The 22267-nt window shown below is 42.8% G+C and overlaps 1 protein-coding gene across 2 annotated transcripts; it reads right to left on the reverse strand.

The window, feature by feature from the left end:
* Positions 1–307: 307 nt before the first annotated feature.
* Positions 308–21027, reverse strand: OAT (ornithine aminotransferase). 2 transcript variants are annotated; one of them, XM_082636127.1, is made up of 10 exons: positions 20937–21027; positions 13430–13654; positions 9931–10155; positions 9728–9823; positions 6882–7009; positions 5630–5752; positions 4848–4976; positions 3913–4026; positions 2979–3123; positions 308–1344 (listed from the first exon to the last, which is right to left on the reverse strand). In XM_082636127.1, the coding sequence occupies exons 2-10, from the start codon at positions 13623–13625 to the stop codon at positions 1184–1186; spliced, it is 1317 nt and encodes a 438-aa protein (XP_082492253.1). In that variant the 5' UTR covers positions 13626–13654; positions 20937–21027; the 3' UTR covers positions 308–1183. The 2 variants fall into 2 exon arrangements, with proteins under 2 accessions (XP_082492253.1, XP_082492254.1); XM_082636128.1 differs by having other exon boundaries at positions 20903–20992.
* Between the last annotated feature and the right edge of the window lie 1240 nt (positions 21028–22267).

Genomic DNA, 22267 nt, shown 5'->3' on the forward strand with positions numbered 1-22267 from the left:
TTCTTAACCACTGCGCCACCAGGGAAGTCCCTGTTTTGACTTCTAACAGGCGGCAAAACAGTTCTCAGAGCTTTCTGAGCTGTTTCCGCGTTATAATCCTCAATTTGGCTCGAATGAAATTTGCCGTTTCTTTCTTAGATAGACTGATTAATTTTTTCATCAAAAAGAGAATGACATAAACTTGTGACTACTGACATAGAAAAGCATCCAAAATACTCTGTTCAGGTAAAAACAAACAAACAAAGCAACAGAAACAATACCATGCATAACAAGGATACTTTAATAAAAATGGTAAATACTAGTATACACATGGGGAAAAAGCAGTTATTTTGAAAGCGGAAAAGGTAGTACTAAAAGAGACTTTTTATAAATTTGTTTTTCTAGAGATTACCAAAGAAACCAAAATGTTCTTAGAAAACACATGAAATAAATCAGGTAAGAACATTCTTAGAGGGCTTTAAAATGTGAGATAATTGATAACACTGCAGTAATCACACACTGGTCCCAACGTAGACATTTTAAATATGAGCTTTATTTTAAATTTAAAGAAACACTGAAAATAAACACTTTTTACAAATTATATCAAACACTTAAAACATAAACCATAATCTAGGAATGTTAAACAATAATTCTTAATTCAAAGTAATGACATCCATAGAATACATCTTGGTGCTAGCCAATATGGAGTTTGCTTAAATCTAGTATTTTATATAAGCTTAACCACTCATCCTTCCTAAGATTCAATGACTATGACTCAACTTTATGAGGTTAAGCTAATCTCCTATGCAATACTCTCCTATAACTTTTTCAAATACAATTTATACCAGCAAGGAAATTATTAAAACATATATAAATTATGCTGAGGGGCTTGATTAAAAGGCTGTCTATATAGAGAGATGCATCTCACCTTAGAAAGCGCACACACACACACACACACACACACACACACACACACACACACTTAATCGAAAATAAGATGCCAGGACATTCTCTTAGTTATGTTACACAGCAAACTGCATGTTTATAAATGTCATTCTATTATGTATGAACTGAAAAACATATATTTTTTAAGAAGCCCTTAACATGGGGGAGTGGAATATGCCTGCATTAAGTGCAGAAACTCAGAGCTTTATGAACTGCCTGTCTCCAGCTGGCTCCCAGGCACCACTGAAAACTGTCACCCTCAGAAAGACAAGATGGTCTTGTTAATGATTTCCACGGCCTCCAGAACCTCATCCTCTTTGATCACAAGTGGAGGTGCAAACCTGATGATATCACCGTGGGTTGGCTTGGCCAGAAGTCCATTATCTCGAAGTCGCAGGCACACCTTCCAGGCATCATAATCTAAAGAAAAACCGTCAGACTTGTATGCTGATCCAAGATAAACGTTTAAACATTCCCTTGCAGAGTGCACAGGCAAGGGCAGCCTGGCAAAACAGAATTTCCAGTACCTAACTCAAGAAACGTAGCTCTGAGTCGCAAGCTTGCTTTGTTTTTACTCTTAAAAATGAAGTTATTTTTCAGCAGTGGTTTGAATGGTATGATGAGACATGGTTTTTGTTAGTTTTTCATAAGTGAAAAAGACCTAGCAAAACACTTACATGCTAAGGCAGATGTAATGAATTACACAAGGAACCAATACAGAAAGAATTGGGGTATATGATACGGATAAGTCACTGGCATAGAATAAGCAACACTCAAAACGCAGTGAGCACTACACATCCCTAACCTGGATCTGCCTCCTGCGCTGGCAGAACTAGACTCGCATCATTTTGACTCTCACGACACTCAACCCTGGCTGCATCGGAATCACAGAAAGAGTCGCAGCCAATGTCTGGGCCCCACTCCAGACCCATCAAATCCATATCTCTGCAGCGAGGCTAGGCTTGGATTAATTTGTTAAAAAGCTCCCCAGGTGATTCTAAAATGCAGTCAAGGTTGAAATCACTGCTTTAAAAGGAAGGGTTAGGGCAAGAAAATCCAGCAAGGATCGCTTAAGGATTAGAAATGATGTGTTAGATACTAAACACGCTGTTAAGTGGCAGCTGGGGTTGTTTTCATTATCAACGTCATCATCATCATTCCTGTTATCACTACTGCTCCTACCACCTCTACTGATACGCAAAGTATGGAAGTGAGTGAGGAAAGGAGAGTGAAGAGGAAATGGGACTGCAAAGCGCTCTGCGCAGACTTCCTAACAGAAAATAAACTGAAATCTCCAAGTACTGCATAAATAACCTCAGGCAGAATAACAAATGACTTAAAGAAATGAAAATAGGTGAAATTAGTTATATGTGCCTTCATGTAGGAAAGAGCTATATATATATATATATATATATATATATATATATATTTTTTTTTTTTTTTTTTTTTTTTTTTGCGGTACGCTGGCCTCTCACTGTTGTGGCCTCTCCCGTTGCGGAGCACAGGCTCCGGATGCACAGGCTCAGTGGCCATGGCTCACGGGCCCAGCCACTCTGCGGCATGTGTGATCTTCCCAGACCGGGGCACGAACCCGTGTCCCCTGCATCGGCAGGCGGACCCCCAACCACTGCACCACCAGGGAAGCCGGGAAAGAGCTATATTTTTAAGACCATTAATATAAATCAGGTAATAACAGTATTAGGCAGAGCCTAAAAGACTTGGTCAATAGGAAGCCAGTCAACAGTTTCAAACAGAGGAAACCAACGACCAGATAAAATACCAAACGTGGGCTTCCCTGGTGGCGCAGTGGTTAAGAGTCCGCCTGTCGATGCAGGGGACACGGGTTCGTGCCCCAGTCCGGGAGGATCCCACATGCCGCGGAGCGGCTGGGCCCGTGAGCCATGATTGCTGAGCCTGCACAGGCTCCGCAACGGGAGAGACCACAGCAGTGGAAGGCCCGCGTACCGAAAAAAAAAAAAAGAAAACAAAATACCAAATGTGTTTTGAGCTCTTCCTATAACAGTAATATGTTGTAAAATATTTTGTCTCCGTACCTTTGGTTTCTCTAATAACAATAGCATTTAATAATCCTTTTCCTCTTACAGCCGTTACAATATCAGAAGGTAGCTTCATGAGTTCATTTCTCAAGATGATACCCATTTTCTCTGCATTTTCAGCAAGGTTTTCTTCTTCCAAAACCTATGTTTGAAGAGAAATTACACAAATATTAAGATTGCCTTTTCCTTTACATTGTTCTTTGGAGGGGAATGTGGACTATAAGCACAGGAAGAACGTGATCAGATAAAGACCAGAGTAACTTACTTAACTTTCATTTCTATTTTCCAAAGCCTATACCAGTTTGATTTCTAATCATCTAACATACGCTAGCTCAGACAGAGCCTTGCTTTAGTCATAAACCCAGAATCAATCTGATTCTGTGGCAAAATAAGGATTAAAATTTGTTTAATGCAACTGATATATTTTCTTCTTAGGTGAATAAATCAATGGACTAAATATACTTTAACTTTTTAACTGCAATAGAGTTCCCTTTGTTTTTTCCCTAAAAAGTCCATCCTCAGAGATAATAATTTTATGCCTTTTGTAGGTACTTGAGGAATAAGTCTAAAAGCATTCAAATCCACACTTTAACAACAACAAAAACAAAAAGCCACATGTGCTACGCCAGAGGCTTCACAGGCCACGCCCGGTCACTGAGTGAGAGTTCTATGTGGACAGGCCAGGGCCTATGGGCCAAAAGCCGCAGGAGACTGCAAACCTGGGAAGCCCCCGGAGGATTCCCGTCTACTAGGCCAAGGTTAAATTACTTTTTGAGAATGCCTTCCCCCTAAACCCTTTCCTCTGTACTTCATGTTCTGTAATACTCGGCAATCTTATTACATTTCTTATCACACCAGTGGGCTCAAACCTAAAAGGCACTTCAACACTACCTCCAGGACTAGCTACTGTACAGCTGCAATCCGTTTTTACCTCCAGGGCCGCGATGGCCACTCGGCAGCCTAGTGGATTGCCACCATACGTTGAACCATGTTCCCCTGGTTTAATGGTCAGCATTATTTCATCGTCACACAACACTGCGGATACCTGAAAGACAGAGACTTCAGTGCTGACCAAGTCTTTTCTCAGGCGAACTCTTCTTATTCTTACCAGGAACACCAATATTTATGAAGCTGGTACTAAATTTGACATAAACTTTCAACCAACAAGTGCTACACATCTGCCACCTTAACTAGCAGTGACAAACGGAGTGATGCCCTAACACGTTCCAAGCACATCAGGCACACTTCTATGGCACAGAATAGCATTTTGGAACCAAAAGAAGAAAGCTATTTCTGCAGTGATATAATTTAGAATTCTTTCCAGTCTCAAGGGGAAATGCTTTGTTTCACTGTTTAGAAAACAATGCTCTGCACTATATACTCAGAGCCCTTTAGTCCACACCAACTGTTGGCTCTGAACAGCAAACCCAAGAAAGGAATTACAGTTCAACATTAATTTTTTCCAATCTCTACATTAATCGGTCGGTCATGGTTTTAAACAGTTAGTAATACTATGTCTCTGAACTATGGGAAAAAAGCATAAAGGTCTACAGGAGTACTTTTGGGATAAAATGTCTCCCTCCAAAACAAATGCAGCAGAGCAAATCCCAAGGCACCCTCAATTCTTCAGTTAAAATAACTTAAGTGGGTCACCCCATGGAACTCTGAAATGTTTTTATTATACGTATTCCAGGTGACCCATATATATATATATATATATATATATATATATATATATATATATATATATCACTAAGTAAAACCAAACCATCAGAAGGGCACTATTGTCACAGTCGGCTAATGTAAAAATATCTTAAGGATTCATGAGAACAGGCAAGAGAAAGAGAGGTTGAACATTGGACTTACAGGGTATAAACCACCAGAAAGTGCCTTTCCTAGAAGGACCAGATCAGGTCTGACGTTTTCGTGGTCAATGGCCAGCCATCTACCAGTTCTGGCCAATCCTGTCTGTATTTCATCAGCAATAAACAGAACCTATTGGAAAACAACAAAACAGCATTAATTATCATTTTCACTTCCATAGGGAAATCGTGATCTTTATTTTACTCTTCCCTGCACAAATGTCATTCTGACATCCCCTCAGATCTGTGAAAACATTCTCATTACCCACACAACTTCAAGAGTGTCCTGGGAAAACCCTGTAGACACACAGTTACTTCCTGTGTCAGGCCACTCAGTCCCCAGAGGCCTATCCTGCACTGTTCTACAAAGTGGTAAGGCACTTAGGCAAAGGGTTTTGTGGGGGGGCTTCTGAACATAACTACTCTCTGGGAATAAATTCCCTTGTTTATTCCACAACATTTATTAGTAAAGAGGGAGAGAGAGCTTAAACTCTGGAGCAAAGGGATACGACAGAGGGTTTGAGAAGGATGAGAGCACAGGCTGCGGGAGCAGAGAGGAGGGAACCGCGGGCAGGGCCCAGACGTCTGCAGCTCTGCCAGGGCTCAGCCAGGATAAAGTCAGCTTCTTTGCAGCCTGCTGCTAGAAAGTTCTATCACCACTAGAAAGTTCTGCAGCTCTTAGAATGAAGTCTCCCTCTAGTGGAGAGGTGATGTAATCTTCGCATCTATCCTATCGGCCAAACCCTAAGAGAGGCAGGCAGGTGGGCAGGTGTGCAGGTGGCTGACCTGGTGCTGGGTGCAGAGCTCTCGCACGCCCACAAGGTAGCCTGGATCTGGAACAACAACGCCTGCTTCACCCTGAATTGGTTCCACCATGAACGCGGCAACGTTTGGGTCCTGAAGTGCACGCTACAAAAACAGAATGAAAATGGTTTTAGTAACTTCCTTTCAAACCTATTTGGAAATCTGAAATCACATAATGCGCATATTTTCCCATTAAGAATAAGTGTGCAAATTAAGTTTTCACACTAACTTATATTCTGACTTCAAAGTATAACTTTTCTGACTGACATTCAATTACCAAAAGCTCTAAATACCTCAGCTTTAAGCTACTCCATCCTTTATTTTCTAATATATACTTAAATGTACTGTAAATAAAAACTAATGAGGGACTTCCCTGGTGGCACAGTGGTTAAGAATCTGCCTGCCAATGCGGGGGATACGGGTTCGAGCCCTGGTCCGGGAAGATCCCACATGTCGCGGAGCAACTAAGCCTGTGTGCCACAACTACTGAGCCTGCGCGCCACAACTGCTGAAGCCTGTGCGCCTAGAGCCCGTGCTCAGCAACAAGAGAAGCCACCGCAATGAGAAGCCTGTGCACCGCAATGAAGAGTAGCCCCTGCTCGCAACAACTAGAGAAAGTCTGCGCGCAGCAACGAAGACCCAATGCAGCCAAAAATAAATAAATAAATAAATAAATAAATAAAGTTAAAAATAATAATAATAATGAAAGTGGCCTTTTAAAAAGCCATTAAGGGGAATTCCCTGGTGGTCCAGGGTTTAAGACTCTTTGCTTCCACTGCAGGGGGGCACAGGTTTGAACCCTGGTCAGGGAAATAAGACCCCACAAGCCCCGCAGCCAAAAAAAAAAAAAAAAAAATTAAATAGATACATTAAAAGTGTATCTTTTTACTTTACAATTCTTCCACTTCATAATTTTAAAAAGCTGGCTGAATGGCTGAAAACTGACTAATTTTGTCTATTAAAGTAATTAACATGTAATACCCAAGTTAATACTTATGCAGGAGATAAATCTAAAGTGGTTAGTTGGTTGTCAGGATTAGACCACAGAACCTGGTTTCCCCGTGTTGGAAACTTGGAAACTAACTGACCATTACAGAGAACAAGGGTGAATCTTGGCCTAACTTTAATACAACAGATTCTCAGTACAATCATGTATCTGTTTTTAATTCATACATTCAACAAATTTAAGTTCTATTTACTATGAACCAAAGCACCATGATGCTAAGTGAAGTACCTCAAGAGCAGGCAGATCATTATATGGAATGATTTCAAAACCTGGCATAAATGGTCCAAAACCATCGTAACTGGTTGGGTCTGTGGAACTGGAGATAGCAGACAATGTTCTACCCCAAAAGTTTCCAGCTAGAAAGAAGAAATAAACAGTCATTATTTCAATCAAACCCCCCAATGTAATAAGCACTGTTCCCCCCAAAATGCCCTAGGAAGCTTGATTTTCCAAAAAGCAAGGGTTTGCTTTAGAGAGCCTCCAGTGAGCTCATTTGTTTAAACAAAATCTGATAGTAAACACCCTGGTTCATATGACTGAGGTCTGGCCTTGCAATTATTATTTTAGGCACTTCTCTACTGAGCCTCCAAAGTATAATATATAGCCCCTAAGGATAGGTATTTGTCTTTTCTTTCAATAATCCCAAACCCTAACAAGTGAAGCATTCAATGCTTGTTTTTCTACAGACAGTTTTTCTAGACACATTTATTATAGTGATATGAGAAAGAGACTACCCTTCATAGAGAATTAGAAGTTTTCCTTTTAAAAATCCAACACTACAGGTTAACTATTCAATAGAATGAATTTTAAATTTCATTTGGATAGAATATCCTCAAGCAGTCCGAACACTTTCAATTTGCCTTCCTTGCTGTTATAAGTTGTTATGTGCTAAAAGACAGACATCTGCCTTTGTTCAGGAACAATTTTTACCCATTAATTTATTTCATTAGTAATTTGAGGACTGATTAATAATGTCAGGCACGGGGCTTCGCTGGTGGCGCAGTGGTTGGGAGTCCGCCTGCCAATGCAGGAGGCACGGGTTCGAGCCCTGGTCCGGGAGGGTCCCACATGCTGTGGAGCAACTGAGCCCATGCGCCACAACTGCTGAGCCTGCTCTCTGGAGCCCGTGTGCCACAACTACTGAAGCCCGCGCGTCCTATAGCCCATGCTCTGCAACGAGAGAGGCCACCACAATAAGAAGCCTGCGCACTGCAATGAAGAGTAGCCCCCGCTCACCACAACTAGAGGAAGCCCACGCGCAGCAACGAAGACCCAATGCAGCCAAAAATAAATAAAATTAATTAATTAATTAAAATAAAAATAATAATGTCAGACACTATTCTAGGTGTCAGGGATAGAATGATGACTGGCAAGCTCCCTGCCCTCAAGGAGCTTCTATGCTAATAGGGAAGAAACACCTCAACGTAAACTAGTGAAACAAATGCACAACATAATTTAAATGTGGTTAAACCCAAGGAAGAAAAGAAACAGTAGAATAAGAGAGGCTTGGAGGGTCTCCCACGTGTTGTGTTTTGTTTTTTAATATCTTCCCACCACTTCTGCCAGCAGCAACTCAATTAACCCAGTACTGAATTATTCTAAGTTGGCTTCAAAGCATCCATAAATACTACCCTTGCAAAGCCTCTCTCAGCTATGAATACTATGAATAATCCCCACTTGACTTGTCCACAAGCAACAGCATATTGATTCTGCCCAGACTTAAAGACAAAACGCACACTAGACCATAAGCCTACTTGCTCTCCTGCATCGGCCTCAGGAGTCTCACGCCCCGCAGCTTACCCTGCAGTATAAGGGACGTGCAGCTGGGGAGTCTTCTGTCTCCACCCACTGACTCACCAGCTTCTTTCAACACCTGGGTGAAACACCTTTGCACCCTGTGCTAATGTGAGAGAGACTGGACACAGTCTGTAAGAACGAAATCACCAGAAATGCCATTTTTGTTTGCAAGAGACAGCTTTGTTGTCCTACAACTAAGGCACAAGATTCCAAAATGGCAGACCACAGAGCTGTGCAGAGACTTCGGAAACAGGAATCTGTCACCCCCACCCCCAAACACCAACTACGGCTGGCCATTAGATGAACTCTGGATTCTGTTGTACCATGGGGTTTATAATTTAACTGCGTGTGTCCACAAGGCAAAATATTTAATGATTTCAACCATCACAAGAATGAATCTTGACCATGTGCAGTAACAAACTTACCCATACTTTATGTTTTAAAAAACTAAAATCAGAGCTTTAAAAAAAAGTCAGGGGCTTCCCTGGTGGCGCAGTGGTTGAGAGTCCGCCTGCCGATGCAGGGGACACGGGTTAGTGCCCCGGTCCGGGAAGATCCCACATGCAGCGGAGCGGCTGGGCCCGTGAGCCATGGCCGCTGAGCCTGCACGTCCGGAGCCTGTGCTCCGCAACGGGAGAGGCCGCAACAGTGAGAGGCCCGCGTACCGCAAAAAAAAAAAAAAAAAAAAAGTCAGAACCTATCCATTGACCATCATTTTCAAGATCCCCAAAGTCAGTCTATATGGATAATCTGGATTAACTGTTGGTCTCCCCAATCAGGATTCAAGTCATTCCTCTCAACCATTCACAGAAATATACCCAGGGTAACTCCAGCCCTCCTCTTCCAGCAGCTTCCAATGACATGATACAGTAATCCTCAAATACTAAGATTCAATCATCGGATCATACCTAGGACATGGCCCCACCTGAACACAACCCAACGTCAACAACCTCACAAAAGTGCTCCATCGGCAAGACCGTCTAATTAACCAGAAAACTGCTATGAAAAAAATCAGATAAGCAGATGGGAAACAAGTCATATAGTCACTCATTTTAGGGAGGAAGGAGTAGGAGTTATTTCAGAGAGAAAACTCCCACATACGAAGAAATACTTGGAAATAAACCCAAGGAAAGGAAATCCTTCCATTTTTATGAAACATTCAACAATTAACATACGATACCTGAGGCAGACACATCTGAAATATTTCATCAGTAAATTAAAATGGTAACTGATATTGTACGTGTCAGTCACAGCAGTTAACGGTGAATTTCACATACCTGCGAACACAATCTTTGCTTTGTATTTCGGGATCCCCTTCACGGTATATCCCCATCTACGAGCAAGTTTGCAAGCAGTCTCTCCAGCCTCCACTCCTACCAAAAGAGAATATCTCTCAGTTTTAAAAAATGTTTTAAACTATCGGAAAATTATAAGATTTCCTCGGCTATTTAACAAAAAAAAAAAAAAGGAAGTATTTTACCTGTATTCATAGGAAGAACTTTGTGGTAGTTGAAAAGTTTAGTAACATACTCCTCGTATTCACCGAGCACGTTGTTGTAGAAGGCCCTGGATGTTAAGGTCAATTTGTCCGCCTGACTTTTCAAAGCATTCACAATCTTTGGATGACAATGGCCTTGGTTGACAGCACTGTAGGCACTCAGAAAGTCAAAATATTTTCTGCCTTCTAAATCCCAAACATAAATACCTAAAATATATAAGGAAAATAACTCTAGAAAAATCACTACATTACAGAAAGTTCAAAGATTAAGACTGCTAGCCAGGGACTTCCCTGGAGGTCCAGTGGTTAAGACTCTGCGCTTCCACTGCAGGGGGCACAGGTTAGATTCCTGGTCGGGGAACAAAAAAAAAAAAAAGACTAAGACTGCTAGCCAGCCCTCTGAATACCTACATATGAACCTTTAGTTAACATAGAATTGTGGTTAAGGCATGTTTTAGCTCAAGCATAATAAACTTTGGTTTATAAGGAATTATATTTTATCTGTCCAGCTTCAAATCACACATTTAACAAAAACAGCATAACAAGGAACTTCCCTGGGGCTTCCCTGGTGGCGCAGTGGTTGAGAGTCCGCCTGCCGATGCAGGGGACACGGGTTCGTGCCCCGGTCCGGGAAGATCCCACATGCCGCGGAGCGGCTGGGCCCGTGAGCCATGGCCGCTGAGCCTGTGCGTCCGGAGCCTGTGCTCCGCAACGGGAGAGGCCACGACAGTGAGAGGCCCGCGTACTGGGGAAAAAAAAAAAAAAAAACAAGGAACTTCCCTGGTGGCACAGTGGTTAAGACTCCGAGCTCCCAAAGCAGGGGGTCGGGGCTCAATCCCTGGTCAGGGAACTTGATCCCACACGCATGCCACAATTAAGAGTTCCCATGCCACAACTAAGTAAGCCCGCGAGCTGCAACTAAGGAGCCTGCCTGCCGCATCAAAGACCCAGCGCAACCAAATAAATTAATTAAATAAATAAATATAAAAACAAAAAAACACCATTTAAAAAAAAAACCCGCATAACAAGAAGAGATTTTATAACTCTGGAGTGCAACCTTTTATTCCTGGAAAACTGAAGTTTGGAATTTAAAGCTGGAATTTAAAGGAAGAAGTTATGCATAACATAAAAATCAACTGGTTGACTGTAAAAACCAACAGAATGGGAAAAAATATTTCCAAATCATGTATCTACCTAATAAGGATCTAGTATGCAGAACTCCTAGAACTCAACAAAAAGACATACAACCCAATTAAAAAATGGGCAAAGAACTTGAATGGACATTTCTCCAAAGAAGATATACAAATGACCAACAAGCACATGAAAAGATGCTGAATATCATTAGTCATTAGAGAAATGCAAACCAAAACCACAATGATAGCATTTTATGCCCACTAGGATGGTTATTTTCTTAAAAAGGAAAACAAGAATTGACAGGGATGTGGAGAAATTGAAACTCTCCTCTATCACTAGTTGCAATGTAAATGGTGCAAGAACTGCTGAAAACTGTTCGGTGGTTCCTCAACAAGTTAAACATAAACTACCATATGACCCAGCAATCCCACTCCTAGGAAGAAGGGGAGGAAAAAAGAAGCGGAAGACAGGTGTTCAAACAGAAACGTGCACACCAATGCTCACAGCAGCAGTACTCGAAATAGCCAACAGGTGGAAATAACCCAAACATTCATCAACTGATGAATGGACAAACATGCGGTGTATCCATAAAATGAACATAATTCAACCATAAATAGCAATGAAGTACTGACGCATGCTACAACGTGGATAAACCTTGAAAACATTGTGCGAAGTGAAAGAAGCCAGACACAAGAGGTCACATATTGTCTGATTCCATTCATATGAAATATCCAGAAGAGGCAAATCTATAGAAACAGAGAACAGATTAGTAGCTGCCAGGTTCTAGGGGAAGGAAGGAATGAAGAGTGACTGTTTAATGTGTATGGGGTTTCCTTTGGGGATAATAAAAAATCTTGTAAATGTACTTAATGCCACTGAACTGCGTGGTTAAAATGGTAAATTTTATGTCATGTACATTTTACAACAATTTTTTAAGTTGATCATAGATATTAAAATGTATTAGGGGCTTAACACCTAATTTTTACCATGTACTTAACATACTGTGGTAGGTGCTTTTGTCCCTTATCTCATCAAAAACCCCCTATGAGTGTTACCATCCCTATACTGCAGAGTAGATGCTTAGATTATAACTAGCCCCAGCTGGCACACACGCAACCAGGACTCGAACCCAGGCAGTCAGATTCTAGAGTGCACTCTGCTACTGAAGGAGAGAATACTTTTGCAAACCAAACTGCTTCCAATTTTGTAATACATAAACCTAGATTTTCATTTGTTCAGAAGGAGCTTTATCTACACTACAGTACTGGTCCCAAATAAAAAATACAGGCAAATGATTAAAATCTTTAATACGGTTATGCATTATCTTCTGGCCAAAAGCTAAGTAATAAACTTTGGCTTTATTTGGTTATGGTTGTTATTTCAAAATGTGGATTAAATCACCATTTGGCAACAATCAGTAATCATTTATTCAGGTTAAGAATCATTAATGGATGCTCAAAGTGGGAGCAAAAATTTGATGAGTAACAGGATATTTGCAGTCTCAAATCATGTCTCCACAAGACATTTAAAAGGAAAAAACAGAACTTTGCACTGGAGAAGCCTGGCAGACACTACCTTACCAGTCAACCCCAAATTGAGGTTTATACTAAAAATTACTGGCCTGTACTCTTCAAAAATATCAAGGTCAAGAAGACAAAGACTGAGGAATTGTGCTGGATTAGACTAAACAGACCTGAAAACTGAATGCAACCCATGATCTGAGATTTTCTTTTGCTACTCAGGACAACAGGTAAAATCTGGATCAGGGCTGTAGATTCCAGAATAGTGCTGTGTCAATGTTAATTTCCTGATTTTGATCGTTACACTTTGTTACCTAAGAGAAAGTCCTTGTATTTCAGGAAAGGCACACTAAGTATTTAGGGGTAAGGAGGCATCATGTCTGCAACTTCCTCTCAAACAAGTTCAAGAAAAAAAATGTATTGCGTATGTGTGTCTGGAGAGAAAATGAAGATTAAGCAAATGTGGTAAAATGGTTAGCCCTTGGGAGATCTGGGCGAAGAGTAAAAGAAAAATTTAGATTCTACTGTTGCAGCTTTTAAGTTTAAAATTATGCCAAAATAAAAGTTAAAGGAAAAAATGACAGCAATATGACAGTACTTTATTGATGTATCGTACACTCCCTCCTGGCAAAGGTCCATCATGACTTTGCAGTCCCCACAGTACCTAACACAGCAAGCAACACACACTCAAAAATGCTGAATTAATCGTACCTGCAATATAGAAATTAAATGCATCTAGAAAAATGTATAGTGAGAAAATATAAAAGCAACTTTTACAAAAATGTAAAGCAAGTAAAAGGGGCGGGGGTGGGAAGGGTTGGACATACCTTTCCCTCTCTCCAGGGCCACAGGTAAAGGGTGGTAGTTGTGGGCACCATATTTAGATTCCCGTTCAAAGATGTAGTCAGAGGATGGAGGGCCTTGGACTGTTTTTTTAGTTGCAACAGATGTAGCAGAAGCCACTGAAGAATGAACTCCACGGAGGACAGCAACAGTCTGCAAACGTGCTAGTTTGGAAAACATGATGTCCTTCAAGTAGGAATATCACCAGCCTGTCCAAAGAAAAGAGAAGGCATAGAGATAAGAACCTTCCCAGCGCAGATAGATGTCAACTCATGAACTATGTGTTGAACATTTACCAAAGAATCAGAAAAATACGGAGAGAACTAAGGTGATAACTGTACATGGAAAGGAACCTTTAAAAATTGTATTTAGGGCTTCCCTGGTGGCGCAGTGGTTGGGAGTCCGCCTGCCGATGCAGGGTACGCGGGTTCGTGCCCCGGTCCTGGAAGATCCCACATATGCCGCGGAGCGGCTGGGCCCGTGAGCCATGGCCGCTGAGCCTGCGCGTCCGGAGCCTGTGCTCCGCAACGGGAGAGGCCGCAACAGTGAGAGGCCCACGTACCACACACACACACAAAAAAAAACTGTATTTAAATTTTTAATTAAAAAACTAAAATAAAATGAAAAAACAAAAAAGAGAACTAAGACAACCTCTGCCTTTGGGGAGCTTGAAGGCCAACAAAGGGAACAAGTATATGAACATTGACATTAAACCCCAACAAGTGGGATGTGCACCAAGTGCTCCGGGCTAGAAGTCTAAGAGAACAAGCAAGAACGCTAAAAAGCAGGAGGGCTTTTACTTCTCACGAACACCCTTCTGTACCACCCGACGGTCTCTGGGGCAGTCGGGCAAGGCTGGACGGCGCAGGGCCTCAAGAGCTGAACAACCATTCAAAAGGTATTTATGCGGGGGTGTAAGACTCTCAGCTGGATCGCAGATCAGAGCCCAGAGGCAGAGACCAAATCAGAGAAGCCGGCTGCCCCGGGGGTAGTCATGGGGGAGGCGACAGCGGGACAGAACTACTTTGCGTATCTACTTGGCCCCCGTGCAAAGAGTGAGGAAATTAGGGAAGGATTTGGTGGACCATCCTATAAAGCAAAAATAACAGGGGTGGGGAGGAAAAAGTGATTTCTTGGGGGATGGGAAAGGCTTTTTAAGTTTAAAGACAGAAACTACAAAAGGTAATAAAAATCAGTTATTTAGCCACAATTATCTAAAACTTCTATAGGTCAAAATTATCATAAACAAAGGTGAAAGGTAAAAAGACGGGGGAAAATGTTTTTTTCATTTATAACAAACAGCCTTTGAAGAGCTTTTACAGTAAGTGAAACAGACCAAAAACAAAACAAAACAAAACATATGAGATGCAAAGGTACAACTCCCAAGAGAAACCGCCTACTCCGCTAGGATGGCTGTTGCTATAAAATTAATCCCCAGAAGAAACTGCACCACAAAAGCAACTATTTAAATGAGAAAAAGGCGATTAGGAGCTAGAGAACATCAAACTGTTGGTACAATGAGCTAAAAAGTTTAGTAATAAATCCTAAATATCACTGAGCAAACTGGCATTTATTCAAATCTATTTATATATTATTTCAGCTTCACAGCTTCTCTCATCCCACCAGCACCGGGCCTAGAACCAGCCCTCACCACAGTGCTTCACACGGCTGCATAACCATTAATAGTCGTGATAAGCCATGAAGTACAGGCTGAGCCACAGAAGAAACTAAGAATAACAGGGAAATTGGGGGAAATACAGAGCAGTCATGTCGGGGGAGGGGGGAATGTTTTGTAAAGATACATTCAAGATGAGTGGAAAGCTGCCAAACACTAGGCATACTTAATATGTCTGTACTTATTTTTTTAAAAGACTAGTTAACTCATGTTTCAACGGAACTCTATTAATGACACGTCAGACCACGCAATATCTCCCAGCACTCAGTCTGAGCTGCCCAATTAGCAAAACCTAATACTTGGAGTTTGCCTGGCTTCCCTTTCAACTTGGCACTACCCAGTAAAACCAGTATGTTCTGGAATCCGCTACACAAAATCCAGCACTCTGGTTTGCCAAGACTCACCAGCTAACCCTGCTTCACACAGTTCAGATTAGAATACAGATTTTTAGCTCGAGATCCAGCGACGGTCTTCAGACGGTCCAATAACTACTGAAATAAAATGCAGAATTATATGCATAAGTGCATTTTTTGAAGGAGATGGTACCTAGTTTCCACCAGATTTTACTTCAAAGAATTATGTATTAACAACAAAAGGTTACGTAAGAATCATTACACTGGAGATAGCCGCTAGCAAAAATGCAAAAATTCTAGTTACACTACACAGAACTTCTCCAAAATACTGTCTAAAACATTGATTTTAACTCTATTTCTTGAGACTCAGTTAGAATTAATGCTCTGTTTGACCAACTAAAAAGTCAAAACAACACATTAATTTTTGCCTTGATCAAATCAGCAATAATACACAGAGCTACTTAGATATACTTTAAACTGAAACACTTTCTGAAAAGAACTGTAACCATAATAAAAGCCTTAGTTAGATATGTTTGTGCTCTAAGACCACTAATTTCACTCTCAAGATTCTATCCTAAAGAAACACTCAGGAACGTAGCAAAACATTCATAAATAAAAGATGTTCAACTATATGAGAATGGCTCAACATAATCACATACATAATATATTGTCATTTAAAATCATTAGTTTTTAATGACATGGAGAGATGTTTTAGGATATGTTTAAGTGAAGAAAATAAAATCATGTTCAACTCTACAAAAAATACTATACACAAGGAAGTTCACTGTGGTTATCTTTCTACTGTTCTATATTTTCCATGTTTCCTAATGATCAAGAATTACATTTATAATCACATTGTAAATCAACTATATTCAATAAAAAAATCATATTTATTATCAGAAAAAGTTATTGAAAATGAAACTGAATGTCTGCCTAGGTTGTCACATTAGACAAAGAGAAAGCTTAGCAACAAAGAAAACCAAAGTAGGAGAAAAAGAAAGAGTTCTGAGAAGCTTTGAGAAAACAGATTGTGATGGTGGCCAAAACAGCTCAGCTGGGAGTAGTTAAAAGAAAGGCATAAGTCACTACCTCTGGAAGTGCTGCCTGGATGGATTACAGCAATTAGATCTTAAAAGTCGTCTCTTTCTAGGGGGCAGGGTCAAATTCTAAAATAAAAACTATTCTCTATGATTTTGCTATCAGGCTCTACAGCTCTGTGACCTCATTAGAACCTGGCAGAGAGGCACTAAAAAAATTTTTAATTAAAAAAGAGAGAGGTATTAAAAAAAATACTAAAAACTCTCTCAACAGCATCTTCTAATTAACAGGTTGACACAATATTGTGAGTGAAAGGAATCTTTGAAATTATCTAAATTCAACATTTTCATTTTACACATTTGCTCAGCTCATTCGCAAAAGAAATGGGACAAGATACCCATTTATATGCTGAGTTCAGGCAGTCTTATTAAAATATAACTACAGTGTGGACTTCCTGGGTGGCGCAATGGTTGAGAATCCACCTGCCAATGCAGGGGACACAGGTTCGAGCCCTGGTCCAGGAGGATCCCACATGCCGCAGAGCCACTGGGCCCGTGCGCCACAACTACTGAGCCTGCGCTCTAGAGCCCGCGAGCCACAACTGCTGAGCCCACGTGCCACAGCTACTGAAGCCCGCATGCCTGGAGCCCGTGCTCTGCAACAAAAGAAGCCACTGTAAAGAGAAGAATGCGTTCGGCATAGAAGAGTAGCCCCCGCTCATCGCAACTAGAGAAAGCCCGTGCACAGCAACAAAGACGCAACGCGGCCAGAAATAAAATAAATAAAAATAAATAAATTTAAAGAAAAAAATATATATATATAACTACAACTTACTAACAAAAGAGTAACATCCAAAACATTACTAATACTTGTGCTTAATTAAGGTTTTTAAGGTGAACTCTGAATATTTAATTCGAGGGGTCCTGTGGTCCGATGCATCAGATGCACTAGGGCCCTGTAGGCACATTTCTATTCAAAAACCTTCTGGGTTCAAGTTACTGTGCCTGGCACAACACAAGAAATACCAGAACAGAATTAAGGAGGCATTAAACCAGCCAACATCAACAACTTCCCCTTCCAGAAAGGCCCGGAAAACCAGGAGAGGAGAGCGTAAGCTCCTCAGCGTTTGGAGACTAGGATGTAAATTCTAGCTGAGGCTACTAAGAGTAACTATTTGGATGATTTTGTCAATTTTTTTTTTAGCTTCAATGTCCCCATTTGCAAAATGAAGTTGAAGCCATTCAAGGCCATTACTGAGGATTAAATGAGATCATTTTTTAAAGCACCAAACTTAGCACAAAATAGCCACTCAGTTAGTTCCCTCTTAAATTCATAAGGGAATTAGCCAATTTCTGCAATATTAAAAAAAAAAAAAACAGTGCCAGGGTTTCTTTTTCAAACTGCAGCTTTTGTTCTTCTAAAAATTTTTTTCTATTGAAAAAAAAATTAGAAACACAAGAAAATGACCTGCAGTTTCATATTTAGGAGGTAACCATTAACTTTTAACTTTTTTCTATGCATAAATACTATACACATTAGCTTTTCACCCTTCCCTAGGGAATTTACCACATTAGACCTTCTGAAGGCTCCCAGGACCCTTGCACAGATTTTTGTCACAGGTCCTAACACTTCAGGGCACTTGTTTTCACACCTGTCCCCTTACTAGAATCCTACTAGGCTCCTTAAAAGGACAGTAACTATGTCTTAAAATTCACTTTGCATCCCCAGAACCTAGCCCAGGTTTGGGGATTCCTTGTCTGTCAAATAAACGAGGTCATTCCTAAACAGACTTAGGACTTGTGAGGCAGTCAAGGTAGTGACAAATAACAAGGCCATCCAGAGAGACGATTAAATCACCCACTCCTAACAGACAGAGCTGAGTCTAACTCTAACAGGAGGCTAGCATGACGTCAACAAGAATGACCTTTCCATCAAGAGTTCACTTCATTAGATCATTTCACTCCAGGCTGTGCATTTAACTTAGGCCCACACTCAGGTCCTGGAGAAGAGAACAAATTGTTATTGACAGCAAACATTTTAACACTGAATGTTTTCAGTGATACAGTTAACAAGGTCCTTCTTCAAGCTACTATTGGCCAATCTAATCCATCCTATCTATACTAGAACATACCTAAAATAGAATTCCATAAAACGCTGCATTTTGAAGAGTTCATTTAGCATATACTTATGAAATACTATTTTTTAAATCACTCTGAAAGAAAAACCGTCATTAAATTCATCAAAAAGCCACTTAAAATATTCCACTTGAGGAATAAATTTGGTTTTACTACATTTGTCAAATATTTACCTTTCTTGAGGCAACCATTCAAAAGTACAGTCTTTCTTGGAAAGTTCGGCCAACAAAAGTTTTTTGGCCTTTTTTTTTTTTTTTTTTTACATAATCTGGCTCAAAGTCAGCTCAAGTGCGCCACTGGCAAACACCTTAGGCATTACTACTGAAAAAGGATTGGCTCCATTGGATCATTCCCTCCACACACCTCCAAAATCCACTCATCACTATTTTTAAATGTAGATTTCACCCATCCCCAGGAACTCAGGAAAGGGCATAAAATATGCCCACAAGTAACTGTAATAAAGGCAGAGAGTGGGGGTGGTAATACAAATATAGCCTCTTTGAGGAAAAAAGTCTTTTCAAGAATTTTTACCATTCAAAGTTATACTGGGTTTGTGACTTCCCTGGTGGCACAGTGGTTAAGAATCCGCCTGCCGATGCAGGGGACAGGGGTTCGCTCCCTGGTCCGTGAAGATCCCACATGCCGTGGGGCAACTAAGCCCGTGCGCCACAACTACTGAGCCTGTGCTCTAGAGCCTGCATGCCACAACTACTGAGCCCGTGTGCCACAACTACTGAAGCCCGCGCACCTAGAGCCCGTGCTCCGCAACAAGAGAAGCCACCTCAATAAGAACCCAAAGCACCACAATGAAGAGTAGCCCCTGCTCGCCGCAACTAGAGAAAGCCGGCGTGCAGCAACAGAGACCCAATGCAGCCAAAAATAAATAAATAACTTTTTTTTTTTAAGTTATACTGGGTTTTGGGGGGAGCAGATTCAAAACTTATCTCGAACACCATGGAAAAACTGCAAACCCAAAACAATAAGCTTTATTATTTAAATCTTGTCCTTATTAAAAGATTTGCTTTCCTACTTGGATCTTTTTCATAGTCAGGAACTAGATTCTCTGAAGACGGTACCAGGATATTTTAATGAAAGAAGTCTATTGTTTCTTTCAGATGAGTAAGAGGAAGAATTTGGATTACATACCTAAAGAACAGCTCCAAATTCAAATTGAGAGAACTAGTTTACCTACAGAAACTCCTACTCTTAGAAATCCGAAGATTTAGAATTGAGAACCTGGAGTTTAGTAATTTATTAAAGCCACTTCATTCCAAAGTCACTCCTCCGTCTTTTCCGCCTTAATTGATCACCTTATCAAAGAGGTAAAACTGAACACCAAGAAGGTAAGAGATACAGTGACAAAGGGAGGAGGCTGTGGGTCACCGAGCACAAGTGTCCCAATGAAATCAACCAGAATTTATCCATGCTCAGCACTGTTGGCAAAGAAACTCGAGGGAGGAAGTCTTCGCACTGAAAGCCCTGTTGACCCCAATACCCTGACACCATATAATTAAACCTGCACGTTACTGTAAGGTAAGGCTCTACGTCTGACTTTTTTATTTGGACAAAGGCTGGAAGGGAAAAGAAGATAGGTTGGGGGAGGGGAGAGATGAGCAGGTAGGCTGCAGGGCCAAGGAGCTGCCCGGAAGGACTCGGATCCGGTCTCGATAGTCAGCGCCGCCCCCGGAGGCAAAAATTCACCGTTTACTGAGCAGTCCCGCGCGTCCAGAATGCGCTCTCCTGGCCGACGTCAGGAACCCAGTGTGCTCGCGGGGCCCAAAGCCCCGGTCCCACGCGCCGGCGCCCTAAAGGCTTCCTCCCCGGAAACCCGGAGGCGCCGGAGAAGCTCAGGGTCGAGGCGTAGAGACCCCGGGGGCCCTGGGGCCGCGGCACGGGTTCGTGGACTGCGGGCCGGGAGGGCAGAGCGCCCACCCCCATGGGCCGCGCGCCGAGGGGCCGGCCCGGCTCCGCCCGCTCGGGCAGGCGGAGGTGCCACATCCACAGCCTCTCTCTTTCTGCCTCCCTCGCCCGCTGCTCCCTGCCGGGATGCGCCGCGCCCCTGCACGCCCGGATTGCGTGCGGGCCGGCTGCTCTCCGACCCCCGGTATCCCGGTGCCCACCGCCGGCAGCGCAGGCGGAGCCTGCCTGCCGGTCAAGGCCCAGCGCGCCCCCTCAGCCGGCTTCCCCCGAACCCGGGACCGGAGCCGCCCACGCCAGCCCTCCAACCAGCCGCGGCCCGGGGCGCCGGAGACCCACCCGAGCCCCGGCCCCGCGGCGCGTGCACGGATACCTGGCGGCACCTCGGAGACAAGCCCCGGAAAACGCAGGGCCAACTGAACAACTGCGGCAACGGCAACGCGTCACAGACCTTAAGATGAAGCTTCTGCCCCGCCCCCGGGACGCCCTCGCTTCCCATTGGCTGGCGGCAGAGGGCTGAGCACCAATCTCCGTGGGCCCGCCCTCCGCCCCGCCGCTGCGCTTCACAGACTCCGACTGTAACGCAGGTTCGAGCCCCTCCCGCGCCTTCAGGGCCGAGCTGTTCCGGGCCGCCATCGGTTCACTGCGTTCGGGCGCCTGCCTAGCCAGTGCTTTTCCCTCGGTCGCTCACTGCCCTCCCTTTGTTGGCGGGAAAACAAGGTCCGAAGGGATGAAACGTTGGTTGGGCCCCCGCCTCACGGGGCTGGACGGCAGGCTGGACTTCCAGCCCTGCGTTCCCCGGCCGCGCTCCCAGGCCTTTGCCTCGCGGAGCCTTACGTGTGCGCGGCGCCAGCCCTTCCCGGCCCCAGGCAAAGTCGCGCCCACCATGTCCTTGAACCCTGGTGTGCTGTAGTGCTGTTGCGCTTCTGAACCCATCTGCATATGTCATCACTGCAGTGGAAAACACACTGTCCACCTCCTCGTGGTTTCAGATACTGAAATGATGGCAACACACTCTGTAAGTTTGTCTGCGGCGCCCTCCACAACCCGTTAGAAACGCAGAACTGAGAATGGATAGGCCAGGATAACCTCATTTTAGAATCATGAGGGAGGGCGTCTCTGGTGGCGCGGTGGTTAAGAATTCGCCTGCCAATGCAAGGGACATGGGTTCAAACCCTGGTCGGGAAAGATCCCACTTACCTCGGAACAACTAAGCCCACATGCCACGACTACTGAGGCTGTGCTCCACAGCAAGAGAAGCTACAGCAATGAGAAGTCTGAGGGCACCGCAACAAAGAGGAACCCCTGCTTGCCTGAAGACCCAATGCAGCCAAAAATAAATAAATTTATTTTTTTAAAAAAAGAATCATAAGGAACCTGGACACCGTGAAGTCTACACCATTTAAAAAAATTTTTTTTGACTTTATTAAAAAAATTATTTATTTTTTTTTTTATCTTTATTTTTGGCTGCGTTGGGTCTTCGCTGCTGCTCGTGGGCTTTCTCTAGTTGCAGCGAGTGCACAGGCTTCTCATTGCGGTGGCTTCTCTTGTTGTGGAGCACGGGCTCTAAGTGCGTGGGCTTCAGTAGTTGTGGCACACGGGCTCAGTGGTTGTGGCTTGTGGGCTCTAGAGTGCAGGCTCAGTAGTTCTGGCGCATGGGCTGAGTTGCTCCGCGGCATGTGGGATCTTCCCGGACCAGGGAGC

Source organism: Mesoplodon mirus (assembly GCF_964341445.2).
Source record: "Mesoplodon mirus genome assembly, chromosome: 2".
Classification (NCBI taxonomy): Eukaryota; Metazoa; Chordata; class Mammalia; order Artiodactyla; family Ziphiidae; genus Mesoplodon; species Mesoplodon mirus.